The sequence below is a fragment of the Medicago truncatula genome, chromosome 4 (assembly GCF_003473485.1).
Source record: "Medicago truncatula cultivar Jemalong A17 chromosome 4, MtrunA17r5.0-ANR, whole genome shotgun sequence".
In the NCBI taxonomy this organism is placed as follows: Eukaryota; Viridiplantae; Streptophyta; class Magnoliopsida; order Fabales; family Fabaceae; genus Medicago; species Medicago truncatula.
The window spans coordinates 41,857,229-41,876,879 of record NC_053045.1 but is presented as its reverse complement, the minus strand read 5'-3'; the positions used below and the strand labels follow the sequence as shown (position 1 = coordinate 41,876,879).

The following is a 19,651-nucleotide window of genomic DNA, read 5'->3' as shown; positions in this document are numbered from 1 at the left end:
CTCTACTAGTAGTATTCTACTTGCAGTTACAAGATTATTAATAATTTGACTTTAGCATCTGCTTATTAATAAATTAACCATCAATAACTACTAATGAGTAATGAGAATACCTTATCAATCTTAGTACAAAATTATGAGTTCTTGATTTAGTGTAACTGTTCAAATTTAAGAATGACCCCTAATTTGTTTTGGATTCTTAAGTAAGATTCAACTTGGTTATGTCTTGCTACATCTTAAATTTAGCTTCTTCCGACCAAAATTTGGGAGCAGTTTACAAGAAAATCATTTTATTTCACATGGTTGTATTTAGTGTATACATCATTAAACTTGATAGTGAATGATTTAGGCTTGTTCATAATCGATATAATCAAAGCAAACTTCTTTATTTGGATCATTGTGGCTATAGTCTATAGGCTATCAGTTAACTATTTTTTATTTATCAATTATTATGCAACATTGCCGACATAAAATATCACTTTGCAATCTTTGCCACTAAGTCTGGGTTTAGGATATCTTATATAATGTCATGGTAGCAACTTTTGACATGAGATGAAACCATTACAGATTGAGTGAAATAATCTCCACAAATGTTTTAAGTATGGTTCCATCATCCCTACTGAAATGAGAGAAGTTCGATGGCAGTTTTATGTCTAAAGCTGCTACTTAAGTTTCAATAAACACATGATATCAGAAGTTTTTTATGTCACTATATATCATATTCTATCCATATACAACTATATAGATATTGTATCAACTCTTTATTCTATACAATCCACCAAATAGATCCTCAAAGTTTATGTACCTGCCACAATCATTTAAGAAACAAATTCAAATTGTGAGGGACAAAATAATGTAATTTAAGTAAACATCAAGATAAAACTATTTTACACTGAAAATATGTCTTTTAATTAGATTTAGAAAATGCAAACTTTGTCCCCTAAAAAAAAAAATGCAAGTTTGTGGCTAAGTAACAATGCTTCATAAAACACGTTTAAATAAAAAATTCTCATGCAACTTCAAAAAAATGATCGGAGCCTAAGTTCATCGGCTCATCTAACTATAGGTTCTCTTGCTTTCTTCCAAATATATCATTTCTCCTATAGATTCCCCTTAACATATCTTGTCATTTTTTTACTACCATTTCCTTTTGCAACTTTTTTTAAACAAACAATTTTATTTTTTTTAGAAAAGACAAACAATGTTAGTATGTTAATTATTCATTTGTTGATATTTTGTTAAAGGTGAGAATCGAATTATAGGCCATCCTTAACAACCTGTTCATCAACTCTTTCACCTCAATCAACCAAAATAACTTCATATTCATTAATTGTGCAATTACTACATGATATCCCACATTTAGGGATATGAGTAGACATGACAACAAAGATTATACTTGTGGGTATCCGCACGAACCAAAGAAAAAAATTTGGGTTTTTCATCTTGGACTAGGGTTGAGTTTTCCCGGATTTCAAATCACGGATACGAGACGGATAATAGGGATATAAGTACCTACCCAAAACTCATACCCAAACTCATCCCAAATGTAAAAAATTTAATTTATTATCCCTTATATATATATATATATATATATATATATATATATATATATAAACTCAAACCCTAAATCATTTTACTCACACAATCACCTCTCTAAGTTCTGTCTCTTTTCCTTCCACAACTCACACCCTCGGTCTCTCTCTTACCATAGCCATCAATCGTCGTCATCTCTTTGTTGGGTAATGCATTACAACATTGAGCTCTGGGCTGAAAAATACTTCTTTTTTTATTTAAAAATTATTCATTGTGGGGACGGGGATGTGTCAAGGATACCTGAACCCTCGAGGACGAGGATGAGATTTGATTTCTCATCCCCGTTGGGTATGGGTAGAGTAACTGATAATTATTTGAGAGAGTAGGGTATGAGGACGCGGAAGGTAAAATCCGTCCCCACTCCACCCAATTGCCATGCCTAGATATGATGCAAGAAATGCTCTACTTTCCTAACTAACAATGTGTTTGGATGAGAGAATGTTTTTAGGCAATGAATTTTTTTGAGGCAAATAAAATTCTTTTTGGTAAATTCACTTGTTTGGATGGAATAATTAGAAGAATTTTTAAAATGATGAAAATATGAAGTATCTTGTTTAGATTAAATTTAGAGAATTTCAAATGACATCTAAAAGGTAGAAATTTCAATTTTCTTCCATAAAAATTTAAATTTTTTGCAAGTTATTAGTTCCCAAATTTTCTAAGATTTTCAAATTGATCGCTATAAATTTGCCAAAAAATTATTGGCCACTCAAATTTGCAATGATTACAAATCCGCCCCAATAAATTTTAAAAATTACAAATTGGCCCTTATTTTTTAATGTCCAAATTCGACCCATTTTTTTTTATAATTTACAAAAGTAGCTCAACAAATTTGACAATGAAGTCTTTTATTACTATATTCTAAAGAAAAACATTTAGAAATGAAAGGAATGCATTTGAATTACATTGAATTTAAATTTAAAAAAAAAAAATCAATTACCTCATTCCATCACACTTTAAATATTCTAGAACATCATGCAAGGCGGAGAAAGAAATCTTATATCCAAAATGTGTAGATCTCTAATTGGAGAGAAACAATGTGTGTACGAAAAAATTGGAGAGCAAAAAATTGAACAAGTCGTGAAAGTAACACATCGAAGAATTCTCAACTTAATGAATAAAGACTAGTTTTTCTTTCTGTGAAGACGATAGGTGTATGACAACAGTAGAAGACTTGCCAACAATGTTAATTGCCTTTCGAATGGGTGCCCTATACGATAATGTAATCCAATTGTGTTTGACTATCCTTGCAAAACGCCAAGTAGATAAGACTAATTTTTTTTAGAGGATTTTTGAAATTTAGAATATTTTCATGATTTAGATTTTTTTTAGAGGATTTTCAAAATTTAATATCTTGTTTTTTTCTTTTCTTTTCTTTCTAATATTCTATATTAAATTAGAACATGATATATTATATGATGTTAGAAATATATTAAATTTTCTCTCTTTTTCATGGATCAATCACACTCCAAAATTACAATCTTAGAAAAAAAATAAACCTATGAATTTTGCGAAACTTTATAAACTCCTCTTGTCAAATATTGGTCAAATATCACACTCTCTGCTTTAACCGTTAGACTCCATGACGTAACCGTTAACTCTACACGTAAACGGAAGGTTATGCCACATCACTCAAGGTAATTCTTTGCATGTACGCGTATCGTGTTCCACTCCACTGTACATAAAGAGATATTTTTGTGAGAAATGATATTTGTATAACCATTTTGGTACAACTTTTGATAACTTTCTCTCCCATACTCACATTATATTTTTATTCTCTCTCTTCCTTTTTATCTCTCTATTGTTTTTAACCAATGAAATGAAAGAATAGCAAGGTTGTCCCAATAGTTGTCTAAAAAGGGTTGTACATATACCTGAGCGACTTTGACATTTGGTGACTTCGTTGTATTTCACTACTAGGAAAAGCAAAATTAGGGAGGGAAATTTGTGACGGAAAACATAAAATTCCTCATAAATTTTTTGGTCGCAAAATTTAGTGACGGAATTAGAGAGGGATTTCATGTTTTTCCTCACTAAATTTCCCTCACTAATTTTTGTTTTTTTAGTAGTGTTTTAGATGAGAGAGTAATAAATGAATGATTAAAATAAATCATTTTGATGAGAGAGAATTATTGGTTAGGAGAGAGAGATAAAGACAAAGTCATCAAACACAAAGTCACTCGTATAACCCCACTCACACTCACGCAACACATCAACTAGTTGCGCTACACTGGATGGTTATTATTGTTCAATTAAATAAAATACGGCTGAAGTGTACTTTAATTGTGAGTGACTTGTACTTTATTTTTTTTACATAAATGACCACATTTTTTTTATTCACCAAAAAAAAAAGTCAAGACATAATTTAAAAAAAAAAAAAAAAAAAACTCAATATCCAAATGACCACCTTAAAATGAGCACACTTCAAGATCTCTCAAGCCTGCAAGACCAAACCAACTTATGTGGATTCAAGACATTAATATTAATTTTTCTTCTTCTTCTTCTTCTTCAAAAAAAGACATCAATATTAATTTCTTTTCTTTTTTTTTTTACCAAAAAAACATATATTAATATTAATTAGCTGAAGACGAATAACAATTTATTTTCTTTTCAAAGTGTAACCTTGTATTCTAATTGTTATCCGCATTACTATATGTAGTTAAAGTTTAGTGTAAGTTCAATTAAATCAATCTTGAGCAACTTCAGCTCACAGAGAAATGCTGACAGGACCAACTTTCCTAACGCAGGAGTGGGTTAAAACATTTGCAATTTTTGAAAATAAAAAGAAGGAAATATAAACATTGATGACAACCATATGACATTGGATTCTCCTTGAACTTTAGCTGACAAGTCAACCAAAAAAAAATTGAAAAGAGAAAAGAAAGAACTTGAAGATTCTCTCTGTTTGCTTGTTTTACACCAAATTATGCATCGTTTCTATACAACACCTGTGTCACAAGCAAAATATCTTATTTTTCTCTTATCCCTAAGAGAAAAGGTAATCCTATTGTATCAATCTATACTCAGAACACAGTAAGCACTCCAATCCAAAGAATTTTTCAATAAGGAAACAATCTGGCCGTAACTTGCCAAGCCTGTTAATTTTCTTGCACATGGTTAATTAAGCAATGCCACCTCTTTAAATAAAAGTATGTACCATGAACCAATAATGTATTCATCATATAGACAAGGCAGGATAGTTTTTGAATCCATAGCTAGAACATCTTCACATGAAAGAACCATGGCAGAACAAAAGCTATTACCAGACACACCATCAAGAAGTTGCAGAATGGCTGCCCGCGCCAGCATCCAACCAACCTACGGGGTGACGTACTATCATTGTCAGTGAATCCACTTTCACACCATTCTTCCATGAATGCATTAGCAGTAACATCGGACACGTTTTTGGCAGTCTCGCCACATATTTCGCACAACCTGTATGATCAGAAAAGATACTAACACAACTAAGGAACCTCAGGTTTATTCAGCCAAAAATATAGCATAAGCATATTTATCACATGATCAGAGAAATAGAAGATTCAAAGAATCATGGAGATAAGAATAATGCTTTTTTTTATCAACCACGAACACGTCAACATGAAAAACACATGCAACCATATGTTAGATACCAAACAAGAATCCATATCATCATTTGGATGTCATTTAACAGCAGTCCACAAACAACATAATTCAATTGCTAATCATGCTTATATCTAAACCAAATTCATCCATCTCATAAGGAACACCAATGGTTCATTAAGTCCATTACCAATAGATATTCAGAAAGTCAGGGTGCAAAAAATGAAACAAAACAACAACGAGCCACATACATCAACCAACTACTAATACAACTGCAATTTAGAAATTACAATTTTTAAAACCGGCTTGTATGGTGAGGAGTGCATGATGCAAAAAGCCCAACGATGGACCCGATAGGCTCTGATACCATGTAACAAATATCGAGGCCTAACTCATCCTTACAAAACCGGCTTATACAGTGAGGAGTGCCTCCTCTTTATAAACTCTTCTCAAGTATCCTATCTACCCGATGTGGGACTAAATCCCACCGAGTGTTGGCCGCTAACAGTTAGTACATTGTTAGAGGGGAGGGGGAAATGTTAGTTTCTGGGAATCCAACTGTTTTGTTCTCATTCTAATGCTACATTTATAAGGATGCTGCTAAACTGAAGATTTCACAAGGCAAGTCATTGTACAAAGAAGAAAAGATAAAATCTACTCCCTCCGTTTCAAAACGAGCGTCTCTTTATCAAAATGAATGTCATGTTCACTTTTCAATGCAAACTTTTACAATTATGCCCTCTAATTAATGGTGTGTACACTATTTTCAAATTAATATGTTCTACTTTTATGGGAAACACACCAATAGTTATTAAGGGTAGTTTAGTAAAAGGATTATATCTTTAGACAACTATATTGCATTTCTTAATATGTGTACAAAAACCATAAAAGACGCTCATTTTGAAACCATATAGAGATTATACATAAAAAAAATAATGCAATGCTAATAGGTTTATTTTCTTTCTAGATATCATTCCTAGTTGGATTATTAAGTAACGAGAACTTAAAGGTCTGTTTAGTCCCTATAGCATTGTTCAAAATACACAATGTCAACATTGTAAGCATTATTGCAGAACTCAAATGCACACATAAATAAATAAACATTATTCTAAGAATTAGTAATGAACAGACATTAACAAAAGAAAAAGTTACCTGTTTCCTTTAATCTTGAACCATGCCTCAGCGCAATGGCTGTGTGCGATTCCTAGCTCATCTTTACATGCACAACCAAGCATAATCAAACCTGTACTTTTATCAGCAATATTTGGAGTGCCAACAGCAGTTGCTTCTAACGGTTGCCCAGAGGCCAGATGGCAAATCCTACAAATCATTTCGTCATCCAAATTTTCACCAAAACCTTCACATGTGCCACAGTTCATATCAATCACACATGAATTTTTATCGGTCTCAGACACCCCTTTTGGTGCTTTTATTGATAACTTGCGCAGCCCTGATTCATTAGTTTTAGCTTCCAATTTTCTATTATCTCCATTGACAGTGACACGTTCAACTTGAGCAGAAGAATCTATTACAATACAGGTCTCTAGTGTTTCCCGATTAAGCGAATTATAACTAGTCCCTTGATCAACACTATGCAATTCATTGTCGATTTTTTCAGGATCACCACCAATGTTCTGACTCCTAACTTCTAAAGCTTTCTCCTCTAACTCCTCATTCAATACAAGATCATTGCACGTCTCTTCTGAATTCCGATCTTCACTGCATATACTAACCCTGACACCCAAACTATGTCCAGCTCCTGCATCAGTTGCAACGCCTTCAACCAAATTAATCAAATTCTTATCAACCCCTTTATCAACATGATCCAACATTTCACCACTACCTTTACTTGTTCCCTGATCCATAACTCAAGTACCAATTCCTTCCACTCAATTCCAAACCTGAAATGAAATTCCTATAAATAAAAAACTAAACTTTTTATTTCTAATTTACATGGGATGAACAATGTGATCAAATGAAAGTTAAAAAATCCATAAATCTCAACGACCCATTTCATAATTTGAGCCAAAATCTTCAAATATTGTTACAAAATCATAAATAAAAAAATTTCTGCATGCAGCACTGAATTCCTCAATTTATATTTTAAATAGCATTTACGAGTCCATTCTCATTATGAGTGGCAAGCATTGACAGAAATGGAATTTGGAATCCAAAAAGCAACCGATACTGGATGCAGATTCTCTGGATTCGTCAAAACCCGCCATTGCGGCAATAAACGCATCTGTATCATTGAATTGAGATTGAATTGCATAATCATATGGTCGATTTGCATAGTCGAAAGTCTATATATACTAATCTACAAGGCATCTTACACCAGTAAGAAAAATGTGATTGGAAAGTATGTACTATCCTAGAATAGGAGAATAAATTGATAATGGAAGACTTCCACACTATTGATTTTTTCTAATGATTTACCAGAAACCTCTGCAAGAACACAAACCATCCTTGAAATGGTGAAACCGGTTTGAATCTCTCAATACAATTTCCCTCTTTGTTGTCTTGGACATGAACTTCCCCATCTCATGACAGTCCCCACATACTCTTTGATTCTTCGATACCCTAACAGTCCTCCCAGGCGGTAAATTTAATATACCGAACGCCATTGCTGACTTTTCACTGTGTCCACATTGAATCATTTCCTTCTCCATATCATCTTCATTAATCAATACATACCTGAACATACTAAAGTAATCTTCATTCTGCATTTGCATTGTCAATTTTCTCAGCAACACGTCTATCCTTTTCGCTTGAGGGTGCTTACTGTTCCCAGCGACAAAGATATTAAACTTTCCTCCGACTTCGATCCAACTACAACCTGGATTCTGTTTAAATCCCCTTTTTTGCATCCTTTTTCGCAACTTTTTCACTTCTTCCCATTTTTCTGCTTCTGCATATACATTAGCTAGAACAACATAATACCTTGTGTTGTCTGGCTCTAGCTCAAAAATATGTTCCGCCACTTTTTCTGCAAGCTTCACGTCATGATGGATCCTACACCCAGAAAGCAAGACACCCCAAATTGTAGTATCTGGTTTAATTGGCATCGACTCGATGAACTTGTAAGCCTTTGATAGATTTCCCATCCGGGCAAGGAGATCCACCACGCAGGCATAGTGTTCTAACTTTGGTTCGACGCCGCATTCATTTCTCATGGAGTTAAAGAATTTCCAACCCTCATTAAGTAATCCAGAATGACTGCAAGCATTAAGTATCACGGAAAAGGAGGACTCGTCGGGCTCGATACCTGCAATCCTCATCTCATTGAAAGTGGAAATTGCCTCGTTTCCAAATCCATGCATGCCATATCCAGCTATCATAACAGTCCATGAAATCAAATCCTTTTTAGGAATCATATCGAAAAGTAGTTGTGCTAGAACAAGTAGCCCACATTTGGCATACATATCAACAAGTGCACATGCTACATGCAAATCTGAAAAGTACCCTCTTCTTAATATGTGACCATGGATCTCTCTGCCTTTGTCTAGAGCTGCTAATCCTGCACAAGCTGGAAGTACACAAGCCATTGTAATGTCATCTGGCTTAAATTGTTTTTGCATGTCCAAAAAAAGTTCTAGAGCTTCATTGGGAAGTGAATTTTGTGAATAACCTCCGATCATTGTATTCCATGAGACAATGTCCTTAACTGGAATTTTAGAGAAAACTAAACGAGCTTCTTCCACGCTTCCACATTTTGCATACATGTTGATGAGAGCGTTAGTGACAGGCAAATTCGACCCCATGCCATTCTTTATAACGTAACTGTGTACATCCCTTCCTTTATCCAAAGAGCTGCTACAAGCACAAGCATGAACAATGCTTGTGACAGTATAAATATCTGGCCTAACACCCTTGCTTTGCATTTCATCGAATAATCCAATAGCATCACTGTATAGACCTTCTCGTACATAAGCAGCAATGGTTGAAGTCCAAGAAACAATAGTTGTGTCACCCATCTTCACAAAAACTTCAGTTGCGCCATTTAAATTACCACATTTTGAATACATGTCTAGTAAAGTATTGCTAAACACAACTTCCTCACTAAAACAAGCTTTCACTCCAAAACCATGAAGAGCTCTACCAAGTGAAAGATTCCCAATATTTGCACAAGCCACAAGAACACTAACCAAAGTGGTCAAATCCACCTCAACCCCCAAAATCAGCATCTGAATGAAAATTTCAAGTCCATTTCCAGAAAAGCCATTCACAACACAACCATTTATCATAGAATTCCACGAAACAACATCTGGTTCACTCAATTCATCAAACAGATTATGTGCACTCTCAACTCCACCAAATTTGAAATAAGCAGCAATCAAAGAGTTAACAACAGCAGTATTAGACCCAAATCCTAATTTCAAAACATACCCATGAACCCTTTTACACTCCTTTACTTTTCCCAATGCAGCAAAACACTTCAACACACAGGTAAATGTATAACAATTCCCTACAACTCCCAACTTCTGCATTTTCTTAAAAAGACTCACACTTTCTCTAAAATTACCAATCTTTGCATATTCAGACATCAAAAGATTCCAAAGAAAAACCTTATCATTCATAATCTTATCAAATATTTTTCTCCCTTGAACCAAATCACCGCAATTCACATACATAAACACTAGTTTAGCTCCTAAAGCCTCGTCAATTGAAATTCCATTAGAAATAATAACAGAATGAACCCTTTTTCCATCTTCCAAAGATTTCTTCTCAGCACAAAGCTGCAAAACGGAACAGTAACTATTCAACCCAAGTTCATAGCTTTTTGACTTTGTGAGTAATTCAATAGCATTTCTAAGATCACCCATTTCGCAGAATTTGTTAATTTTTGCATTTTGGTTTTGGGTTACGCTGTGAGTGGTGTTGGTGAAAGATGGAGAGACACAGACAGTGGAATGTAGAAGACATGTTCTACGAGGTTGTTTGAAGAAGATGAAGCGGTTATGAGATTTTTTTGTGTAATTTGAAGTGGTTTTATGAGTGTGATAAGGTGAAGAGGTTGGTATAGTTTTCGACACAGATGACAAAGTCGTGAAAGTAAACATTGAAGAATTCTCAACTTGATAGCTTTTCTTTCTGTGATGACGATAGGTGCACCCAGAATCACATACTGAATTCATGGTAATCTCAAGATGCACCCTGTCTCTTATGTTTTTTGAAATGTCAATTTGTTTCTCTTCAGGAGGAAAATATAATTGATCATCCAGATCGATTAGTGCATCTTCATCGTCATCGCCACTTTTTCCAAGGGTTGGAATTTTGTCTTCCCCAAAAATAACACCGAAATCCATAGTCTCTGGTTCATTAACAGGTGGTTCTTCAGTGAGTAAAAGGGAGAACTCGGAGAATATGCTCTCAGCAGATGGCATGCAACACCTTCAACAGAAAATCACATTGAAACATGTTATTTTGATTGAAAAGAAAGTAGAAGAAATAATCTGTACTGTGGAATAAGACAATATAGAACATGCAAGGAACTATGTTTGTATATTCTCTTTTATTTTCACATGGAACAACCAATATCATTTTTCAGGCTTGACAGGCACGCTTTTTGGTTTGTTGCTTTATTCAACAAGTGCTTGCATGAAACTGCACATTTACACTTTTTAGTACCCCATACTCTCAATATTCTCATAGAATGATAGAACAATAAAATAAATATCCAGGAAAATAGTCTACAACTAAGCAATAGATAAGACTGTAGTTGTGATGCATTGCATCTAGACGCCTAAAGGGAATTAATCTGTTAGAAATTGTTGTAAACATACATGAGATACCATGTCACTACAACTGCCAAAGAATTACATGCTATTATCACACCAAAATCAGGTTTGGCATTGTGTAAGCTTTAATAAACTGAGATTGATAATGGAATACTATTGTTCCAGAAAAAAAACAGACCAATCATTGAACAATTACAACTTGGGGGGGAGGGAGGGACAACATTGGGAGGAAATCATCCGTAATTAACTGGACCAGTTACACCATACATTCTGAAACGTCGTGTTTCCCTCTATAAAGTCTATTGACCATCACCCAACCTACAATAAACTACCTCAACCTCAACCTCTCTCTCTCTCTCTCTCTCGATTAAAAAAATAATTTTTTAAATGCAAAAGATGTATAAGAAATCCTAAAGGCCTAAACTTAAAGAAATTTATAACTATATTCAATATGAGAGACATTAATAGGTAAGTAAAATATATAAAACTAATGATATTAGTTGTCAATTAATCTAATAATATGATGAACATTTTAATTAGATTAATTGGGAGAACCATAACCTAACATATATTTTATGAAACATTAAATAGTTTAATTTTAACATATAAAAAAATTATTAAAAATATAGGGGGGGAATCTTTCAATAAAGCTAAGGACTGAATGTAAAACAGAGAATTTAGATATATTGTACCAGTTTTGTCCCTAAATATAAGACCCTCTTGAAAAATTTCGTTGACTCCTTTTAAAGGGAATCTTTCAAATTTTCAACTGCATTAATTATTACTTTATCAAAATACCCTTAATTATTATCATTTTTTCTTCTAATCAATGAGCAAGCAGTAACAAATACAATAAAGGATAAACTTCATGGAGGTAGTAGATGCTAGGTAAGCAGACTCCATTAAATTGAAGTTTCACATTCGCAAAAGCAACAAAGGAATGCACACAATACACATATCATTCTATATCTTTCCATTTAATTCTTAAGCTGACTGGTAAAATAAGAGACATGTTCCCACCAAACTCACTGGCAGGCTAAATATTGTCTTCAAAATGATTGGGACATGAAACCATTCATTGCAACACAGGCAGGTACAAGAATGTTAGCACGACTATTTAAATATGCGGGGAAAATAAATTTTCCTCATCAAATAAACTCATGCTTTCAGTGGTTCAGCCTTCATAATAGCTTGGTAAGTGGGTTGTGATAAAATTTAGACACAGAGTACGCAGCAAACAGACAAGGAACGGTGTCTGTAACTGGTTACAAAGTTGCAAATTTCAATTTTGTCAAATCAAGCAAGCACTTTAGTAGTCTTAGCTTTAGATGTTAAAAATCAGACCGAGTAGAAATAAAAGGCACTCATGTCACCATTATAATCACAAGCTATAACTTTCTTTAAGGGACGCTGTCAATGAGAAAGAAATAATATCTTTTACACTGATGTTTTTACAGAGGAACGGCAATCATCCAAAGTAACTGAAGACGTCGAGTTTATGCTCTTATCATCGACTAGTTTTAAATCGGATGTAAAGAATAGAGTGATTAAGAAAGTTTCAACTAGAGAGAAAAAGAATACTCCAAAAAATGTATTTCATTGTAGTAGGCAGGATTTTTTTTCTTAATGCTGTTTGAAATGGAGCAGACACTCCTGGCTAGTTTGGTGTGTAACTTTTTCCTAATTAAACTAAAAACAAGTCAGCTACTCCATGTTTTGAGACACATACAACAACTCACCCTATTCCTGATCAGCATGATTCCTACATGGTGTCAAGGGGTTCTTATCCAGCATTTTTTGGGATATTAGATATAGTCACATTCAAGATACATAAACGAACATAAAGACAGCAAATGCAATTTAACCACGTAAATTTTATCATTTGGGGTAAAACAAATATAAAAGCAGTGTATAATCAATGGCACATGAAGGGAGAGGAGTCCAATTCCGGGCTATGAAGCATGACCGGCACTGGACATGACACTACAGTTACACGTAGACACCAGAAATAATTTGCGAAAATAAAAGTAATTGAATGTGACCACATGCGACAGTGTCGTGTTGGTGCCCTAAACCAACACATATGAACACTGGAGACACCTTCAATTTGAAGTGTTGATTCTTCATGGATTCCAGGTGTCGAGGGGTTATTTCTTTCTTTCTTACTTATCACATTTTTGGGATATTAGATATATTTGCAGATGATGCGTAAACAAACATAAAGAAAGAAAATGCAATTTCACCATAGATATTTGAACATTTGGGGCCTGAAGGATTAATCTATGGCAACAAACACAAATGTAAAAAGGCGTAAAATCATGAAAGAAAACAACACATAAGCTAAAGATGATAGGGAAATACCTATTACACACAAGCGTGAGGACGGTTTTTATGATCCCATCAAGCCTCAATTTCTTCTTCTTCCTGGTCACATCAATAGAAATCTGAACCGGAGCCCCATTCGGAAAATCCTTCACTGCTTTGGTAATTCACAATCCCATAACAGAAGCCTTATTTTTGGAAACATCAGTTGAAAGGTTTCCTAGGCCTAATCTCTCCAAAGTAGTGCAATACTCCAAATGTAAGATTGAAGCATTTCTCTTGTATATAACCGCACCTTCCCAAGGCAACCCTTCATCTTCATCAATTTCTTCTTCTTCTTCATCGCCCCAGTCAAAGGATGTCGTGCCTTCTTCGGTGTATAAATCACGACCACTCTCCTTACATTTTGATACATACTTGTGTAACACATTTGATTCAGTTCTAAAGTAAACACCGCCTATATGTCTTGCTTTACAAATGGGAACAGTTCTATGTAGAAAAGGGGTGAAGGAATTACAGGAAAATGTTGTTAAGGAATTGTTCAATTGAGAAAAACACAAAGGGGCTGAAGGGGATAAAAGTGGCATTATCAGGTTTTAGTATGAAAGAAAAGGGTAACTTAGTATACTCAATTAAAAGAGCAAAGAAAAAGTGAAAGTGCTTACAGTGACGTAAGAGAGTAGATGGAGAAGATTAGAAGCGTTGTTTTTTCTACCGGTGCTTCGGAAGCGGCCGGCAGACTCAAAAGGTTGGAAGTTCTTCCATACGAGAGAAGACCCGTGATTCCCTCTGCTTGCGGACTGTGCTGCTAAAGTGCTAAGATGATGATGAGTTGAGGATGTAGTCAAATGTGAAGTATATAAATTTGGGTTAATGAAGTAAATTTTGTTTTTATTCCCTATACAATAAAATCTCACTTTTCAGTCTTTATAAAATTTTCCATCAGCAGTTTAGTCTCTATCAAAATTTTCCATCAACATATTTTATCCCTAAAATGCATAAGAAAAATGTCACAGGAACTAAAATGTATGATTTTATTTTGTAGAGACTAAAAGCAAAACTATAAATATTTACGGGAAATAAAAACTTAATTAACCCTATAAATTTTTAAATTTAGAATGTTTTCATGATTTAGATTTTTTTTTTTTTGAGGATTTTCAAAATTTAATATCTTGTTTTTTTTTTTCTTTCTAATATTTTATATTAAATTAGAACATGATATATTATATGATGTTAGAAATCACTACAAAAAAAATAAAAATGATGTTAGAAATATATTAAATTTTCTCTCTTTTCTCGTGGTATTTATCTTTCTTTTTCATGGACACCCTCCAAAATTACAATCTTAGTTAAAAATAACTATGAATTTTACGAAACTTCAAAAACTCTTATTTTATCAAATATCCCACTTTGTTTGTTTTAGCCGTTAGATTTTATGACATAACCATTAACTGTACACATAAAGAAGATTGTTGTTCCCACTTCAAAGAATGCTAGGAAACACCATAAAATATCAATGTAACCTCATCGGCAATTAACCATCGATAATTTTGAACTGACGACGGTTAAATGTTAATGGAATTCAGGGTTAAAGTTGTCATTAACTCGTGTTTAGCATTGTTTCTCACATATTTCTGTGGCTCTCTTACTCCCATTATCGGAACATTTCCACCACCGTTCTTAATTGATACAAAGCCTTAGAACTGCATCAAAATTCATATAACATCATCGGTATATATTAATTAATTCCAAAGTCATAAGTCAACATTTAGACCCCTTTAATTCACCAAAAGAAAAAAGAGGATAAAAACTTAAAAAAATAAACATGCTCATAATTTTTATTTTCCTTAACTGGATCCTCATATCTATCTATCACTAGACATAGCAGAAAGGAATCCATACCCAAAAAACAAAACAAGTGAAACATGATACACTATCACACTTCCACATTGATATCTTCAAGCACCTTTGATGAAGGAAACAACTTGGTTAAGCAAAACCGCAGCATTGTCACAGGTTGGTTTGAACATATGAAACACATGATTCTCATCCTCTGTTTCAATCACTTCAACAACACCACCCCAACCACTTTTCTCAAGCAATTCCTTATAATACCAACCCCTATCCTTCAAAATATCTTGCCCAGCAACACAAATAAGCAATCTCTTACAACCCAACTTCCCCAAATCCGGATCATTAGCCGGGTTAATCAACGGGTCATCCGATCCATTCGTAGTTGGACATGCAAAACGCCATAAATTATGAATCTTTTCAATATATTCAGCTTGTTTCAGTTCTGATCCAATCCGATCCACACCCCAAAAATAAGGATGAATATAAAAACTCCCTTCAAGTTTTACACCATCCAAATTTTCCTTCCCGACCCGAATACTTAAATGGTGTGCAATATTAGCCCCAGCACTATCACCTCCTAAGAAAACTTTCTCAAAATCTGCATATTGATTCAACCATTCATCAGAACCATTTCCACCAACATGTGAAGCAACCCATTTGAGTGCAAGCCATGAATCTTCATGACCCGTGGGAACAGGATGTTCCGGTGCTCTTCTGTAATGAACAGAGACACCAATAACGTTAGCAAGTGAAGTAACAGAGTTGAGGTAGTTATGGTAGTTTGGTGAAAAAGGAGTTTCAATGCAGAAAGCACCACCATGGATGTAAACAAGAAGAGGGAGTTTTTGGGTTGGTGGGTAATTGGTTTTTGGAATGAAAAGTCTAGCTGAGATGTTATGTTCTTCGGAGATAACAACATCTTTTGATTCAACGTTGGTTTTGGGATCAAGAGATGGAGGAAGAACTTCTGTACCTGCAAGTCTCTGAACACGACCACTTTTGTATAGTTTAAGAACTGGGGTTAGATCAACGGCTACTTCATCGTCGATGGTGGAAGAGGTTGAATCCATGGTTGATAAGGGTTTTCTTCTCAGTTTCAGAGAAAGAAGAAATGGTTTTGATGATTTATGAAGGGGAAGGGTTAAGGGAAAGGAGAAGGAATGAGAATTGAGAATCATGAAGTTTGAGTTTGATTTTGTAGCCACATAGAGAGATATTTGAGTTGGTGGTGTCCAGTTAAGCTGCAGTACACCTTATCATTTTGTTTCCTATTATTTGTTTGTTTTTCATCATTAGTTTCCTATAGTTTTGTTAGGAAAATAAATCAGTTTCCTATTTTTTAAACAAAAATAAATAGTTTTCTATTAAATAAAAAAAATAAATCAGTAGTTTCCTATTTAATACTCCATCTATCTCATTAATTTTGATTGTCATTTACTTTTTTTTTCTCAAAATAATTGTTGTTATATATATCAACAGATTTTTCAACGGAAACACTACCACAAAAAAAAGTCACTACCAAAAAAGATTTTTCGACAGAAAAATAGGTGACGATTCTTATAAATTAAAATTTCGAGAATAAAATGATAGAAATGTGTATTATTATGTTTGTTATAAATTTATTAAATTTTATTCCTGAGAATAGAAAAAGATTCAGATAAAAAGGTGAAAAAAAGTTTATATGAAGTTGATAGTAAATCCATGAGTAACTACATATTAACCTCCAAACTATAAAAGATTATGAAAATATTAAAATATTAACCAAATATATTTTTCTAAAATTACCTTGGAATACAACTGTCATTTTTATATTATAAGGAAAGTGTCCCCGTAAACTTATCTCAGTTGGTAAGGACAATGCATAATATATGCAAGATCTGGAGTTCGAATTACGGACACCACAAAAATAATATTATAAGGAAAGTTTTGTTTTTAGGGAATATTATAAGGAAATTTATTCCTAGAGAAAAATTATGCAGAAGTTTTTCTTAACTCATCCAAACATGCAAAGTTTTCAAAAAAATAAAAATCATTCAAATACACTTAAAATCTTATTTATCTATCAATAAAAGTTGTGTAGAGTTACTCATATTGAGTTGACACCAATTAAAATCATTTATCTGTCTTACAATTTAAGTTATTTAATATGAATAATAGACAAAATCTACTTGCCAACTTATGGTGCATTTGTAAATGGTGACTTGCAACTTAAAGCTTACTCTATCAAACTCCAACAATATCAAGACTTGCACTAGCTAAATAAATATGGAGTCTAGATGTTCCTCCTTCAAAGTCTTATGTATGGAGGTTATTAATTAATGCATGATCATGTACCTACAAATAAAAACTTGATGATGACGAGTTGCAATATTACCTTAATGTGTAATCTTTGCCTCAGGAATATAGAGAACTTATTCCAAATTTTCTTTGAGTGTCCATTTGCAATCAAACTTTGTTCTTGGTTTGCAAACTCAATCAATATGATTCTTTAGTTCTCCTATATGGATGACATTTGGAAATTTTGTGACATGTCTTGGTCTCTACAATGTAAGGTTGTGATTAAAGCTGCTTTGATCAATCTTCTCAACATAATTTGGTATGTCAGGAACCAAACAAGTTTCAACAACAAAAACTTGATCTGGAGAACAACTATTTCTATTATCATTGCCAATACATCTCTATCTGGAAATGGAACTAGCAAAACTTCTAACAATTCTATCAGAGATTTCACTATACTCAAGCTTTTCAAAGTCAACATTCAACATCCAAATGCTCGTTTAATTAAAGAAGTTTTATGGCAGTCACCTATACAAGATTAGATTAAATGAAATATTGATGGAGCATCAAATGCCAACCTAAGTAATTCAGCATGTGGAGGCATTTTTAGTAACCATGATGCAAATGCCTTATGCTGTTTTGATGAACCTTTAGGCATAACTTCTTCCTATCAAGAAGAGCACTGTGGTTTTATCAGAAGCTCCTTTGTTTATTAGAGATTTATATAAAGAACAAACTAGGTTGGCCTAATTATAGATTTTGTACTTGATCTCTGGAGTTTTGGCCTAGTCCTTTCCATTTTATACTTTGCATCTCTTCTAAACATTTTTGGGTTGGATAGAATCTAAAATTCTAGCACACTTGTTTTAATAGGTTCTGTATGATGTTTCAGCGTTTGCAATGTTATGATTAATGTTTTAACATCACGCGATAAACAGAAAGATAAATGATATATGAACATCTATTAAGTGACAACTTTTGCAACAACTTTCTTTCACATACTCACATTATTTTTTTCTTTATCTCTCTATTGTTATGGTTTCCGTGCCAATACCATTTTTTTCTTTGTAAAATATGGTTGTCAAATAAGTTGTCACCAAATTGGTTGTTCAAATAACACTTCTCAAACAGAAACAATAACAAGAAAAATAAATGACAGGAAAGTAAAGAACACAATGAGTTTGTTGACCCAGTTCGGTGACAAACACACCTACTCTAGGGGCTACCAAGTCAGGAAGAAAATCCACTGGTGTAGTCCTCATTCAATAGCTCTTAGCAAACTTCTCGTTTACACTATATGACCTAGGACCTACCCGTATAGACTTCAACCTAGGAACTCCTAGGTTTGAGATCTCATCTCACTATCCTAATGGTCAGTCACATCCCCTGTGACTTATTAGACCTAAACCAAAACAAAGTAGAAGTTACCTTCCAACACAAACAACTAGCACTTTGTTTACAAAGAGTAATCAATACTCACACACAGTCCTAACAAGTATCACAATTGATACAAGAAGAACACACAGTAGATTCTAAATTTGTATCACAAACGATACAAGAGCATAATACATGAAGACTCAAATCCTAAAAATCTAACTTTTAGAATGACAGCTTGAATGAACAATTAGGTCTTGACGTCTTCCTTATATAGTGAAGCAGTTTGGGCTAAATAATTCGTTGGACTTCAGTAAAATGCAGATCAGTTCAGCTTAATCTGCAAAACAAGAATCATAAACAAATCTGGAAAGTCCTAAAATGTCGGAACATTTATAGGATCGTTCCAAACAATAATAAATATTTCCTAAAATATAAAATACACTTTAGAAATATTCCACAGCTGATTCTTAGAAGATATGCGCGTTGCTTGATCAATAAGTTAAGGAAATATTGTTTCCTTAAACAATAAAGGGCGCGCGTACATACAGGCGAGAACGCAGGCATACTGAACCGTACGAGGATGTTGGAGCATCGTATCTAACATCTTCCAAAGACGCCTAAACACATGTTGAAACATTGGTTCCAACTTACAGAACAAGATATTTGTTTTTAACAACAATTCAAATACCCAACAGAATCTTAGCTACCACCATTTTGGTTTTAAAAAAAAAATGTTAGAGAGATATACCATTTTTTGGTTTTAAAAAAATGTTATAGAGATGATATACCTTTTTTTTATTGAAGTAATGAAACAATAAAAGTTTAAGAGCATCTTCAATGAATATTATCTAAGTAACTCACAGTGAGTACGTATTATATCTCTCATTTAGTGATCTTCATTGTGTCACATTCAC

The 19,651-nt window shown here is 33.6% G+C and overlaps 2 protein-coding genes and 1 pseudogene across 3 annotated transcripts; all 3 read right to left on the bottom strand.

Annotated features, from left to right (window-relative positions):
- Positions 1–4,391: 4,391 nt before the first annotated feature.
- LOC11446221 (uncharacterized) lies at positions 4,392–14,094 on the bottom strand. 2 transcript variants are annotated; one of them, XM_024783039.2, is made up of 3 exons: positions 13,895–14,094; positions 6,322–7,070; positions 4,392–5,025 (listed from the first exon to the last, which is right to left on the bottom strand). In XM_024783039.2, exons 2-3 carry the CDS (start codon positions 7,032–7,034, stop codon positions 4,806–4,808), a joined length of 933 nt encoding a protein of 310 aa, XP_024638807.1. In that variant the 5' UTR covers positions 7,035–7,070; positions 13,895–14,094; the 3' UTR covers positions 4,392–4,805. The 2 variants fall into 2 exon arrangements, with proteins under 2 accessions (XP_024638807.1, XP_003608009.1); XM_003607961.3 differs by lacking the exon at positions 13,895–14,094 and adding an exon at positions 7,606–7,743.
- Positions 7,141–13,895, bottom strand: LOC11445155 (pentatricopeptide repeat-containing protein DOT4, chloroplastic-like; annotated as a pseudogene).
- Positions 14,095–14,943: 849 nt separating the features above from the next.
- LOC11441408 (probable carboxylesterase 12) lies at positions 14,944–16,349 on the bottom strand. The gene has a single exon (XM_003607959.3). It carries the CDS (start codon positions 16,259–16,261, stop codon positions 15,188–15,190), a length of 1,074 nt encoding a protein of 357 aa, XP_003608007.2. The 5' UTR covers positions 16,262–16,349; the 3' UTR covers positions 14,944–15,187.
- Positions 16,350–19,651: the final 3,302 nt, after the last annotated feature.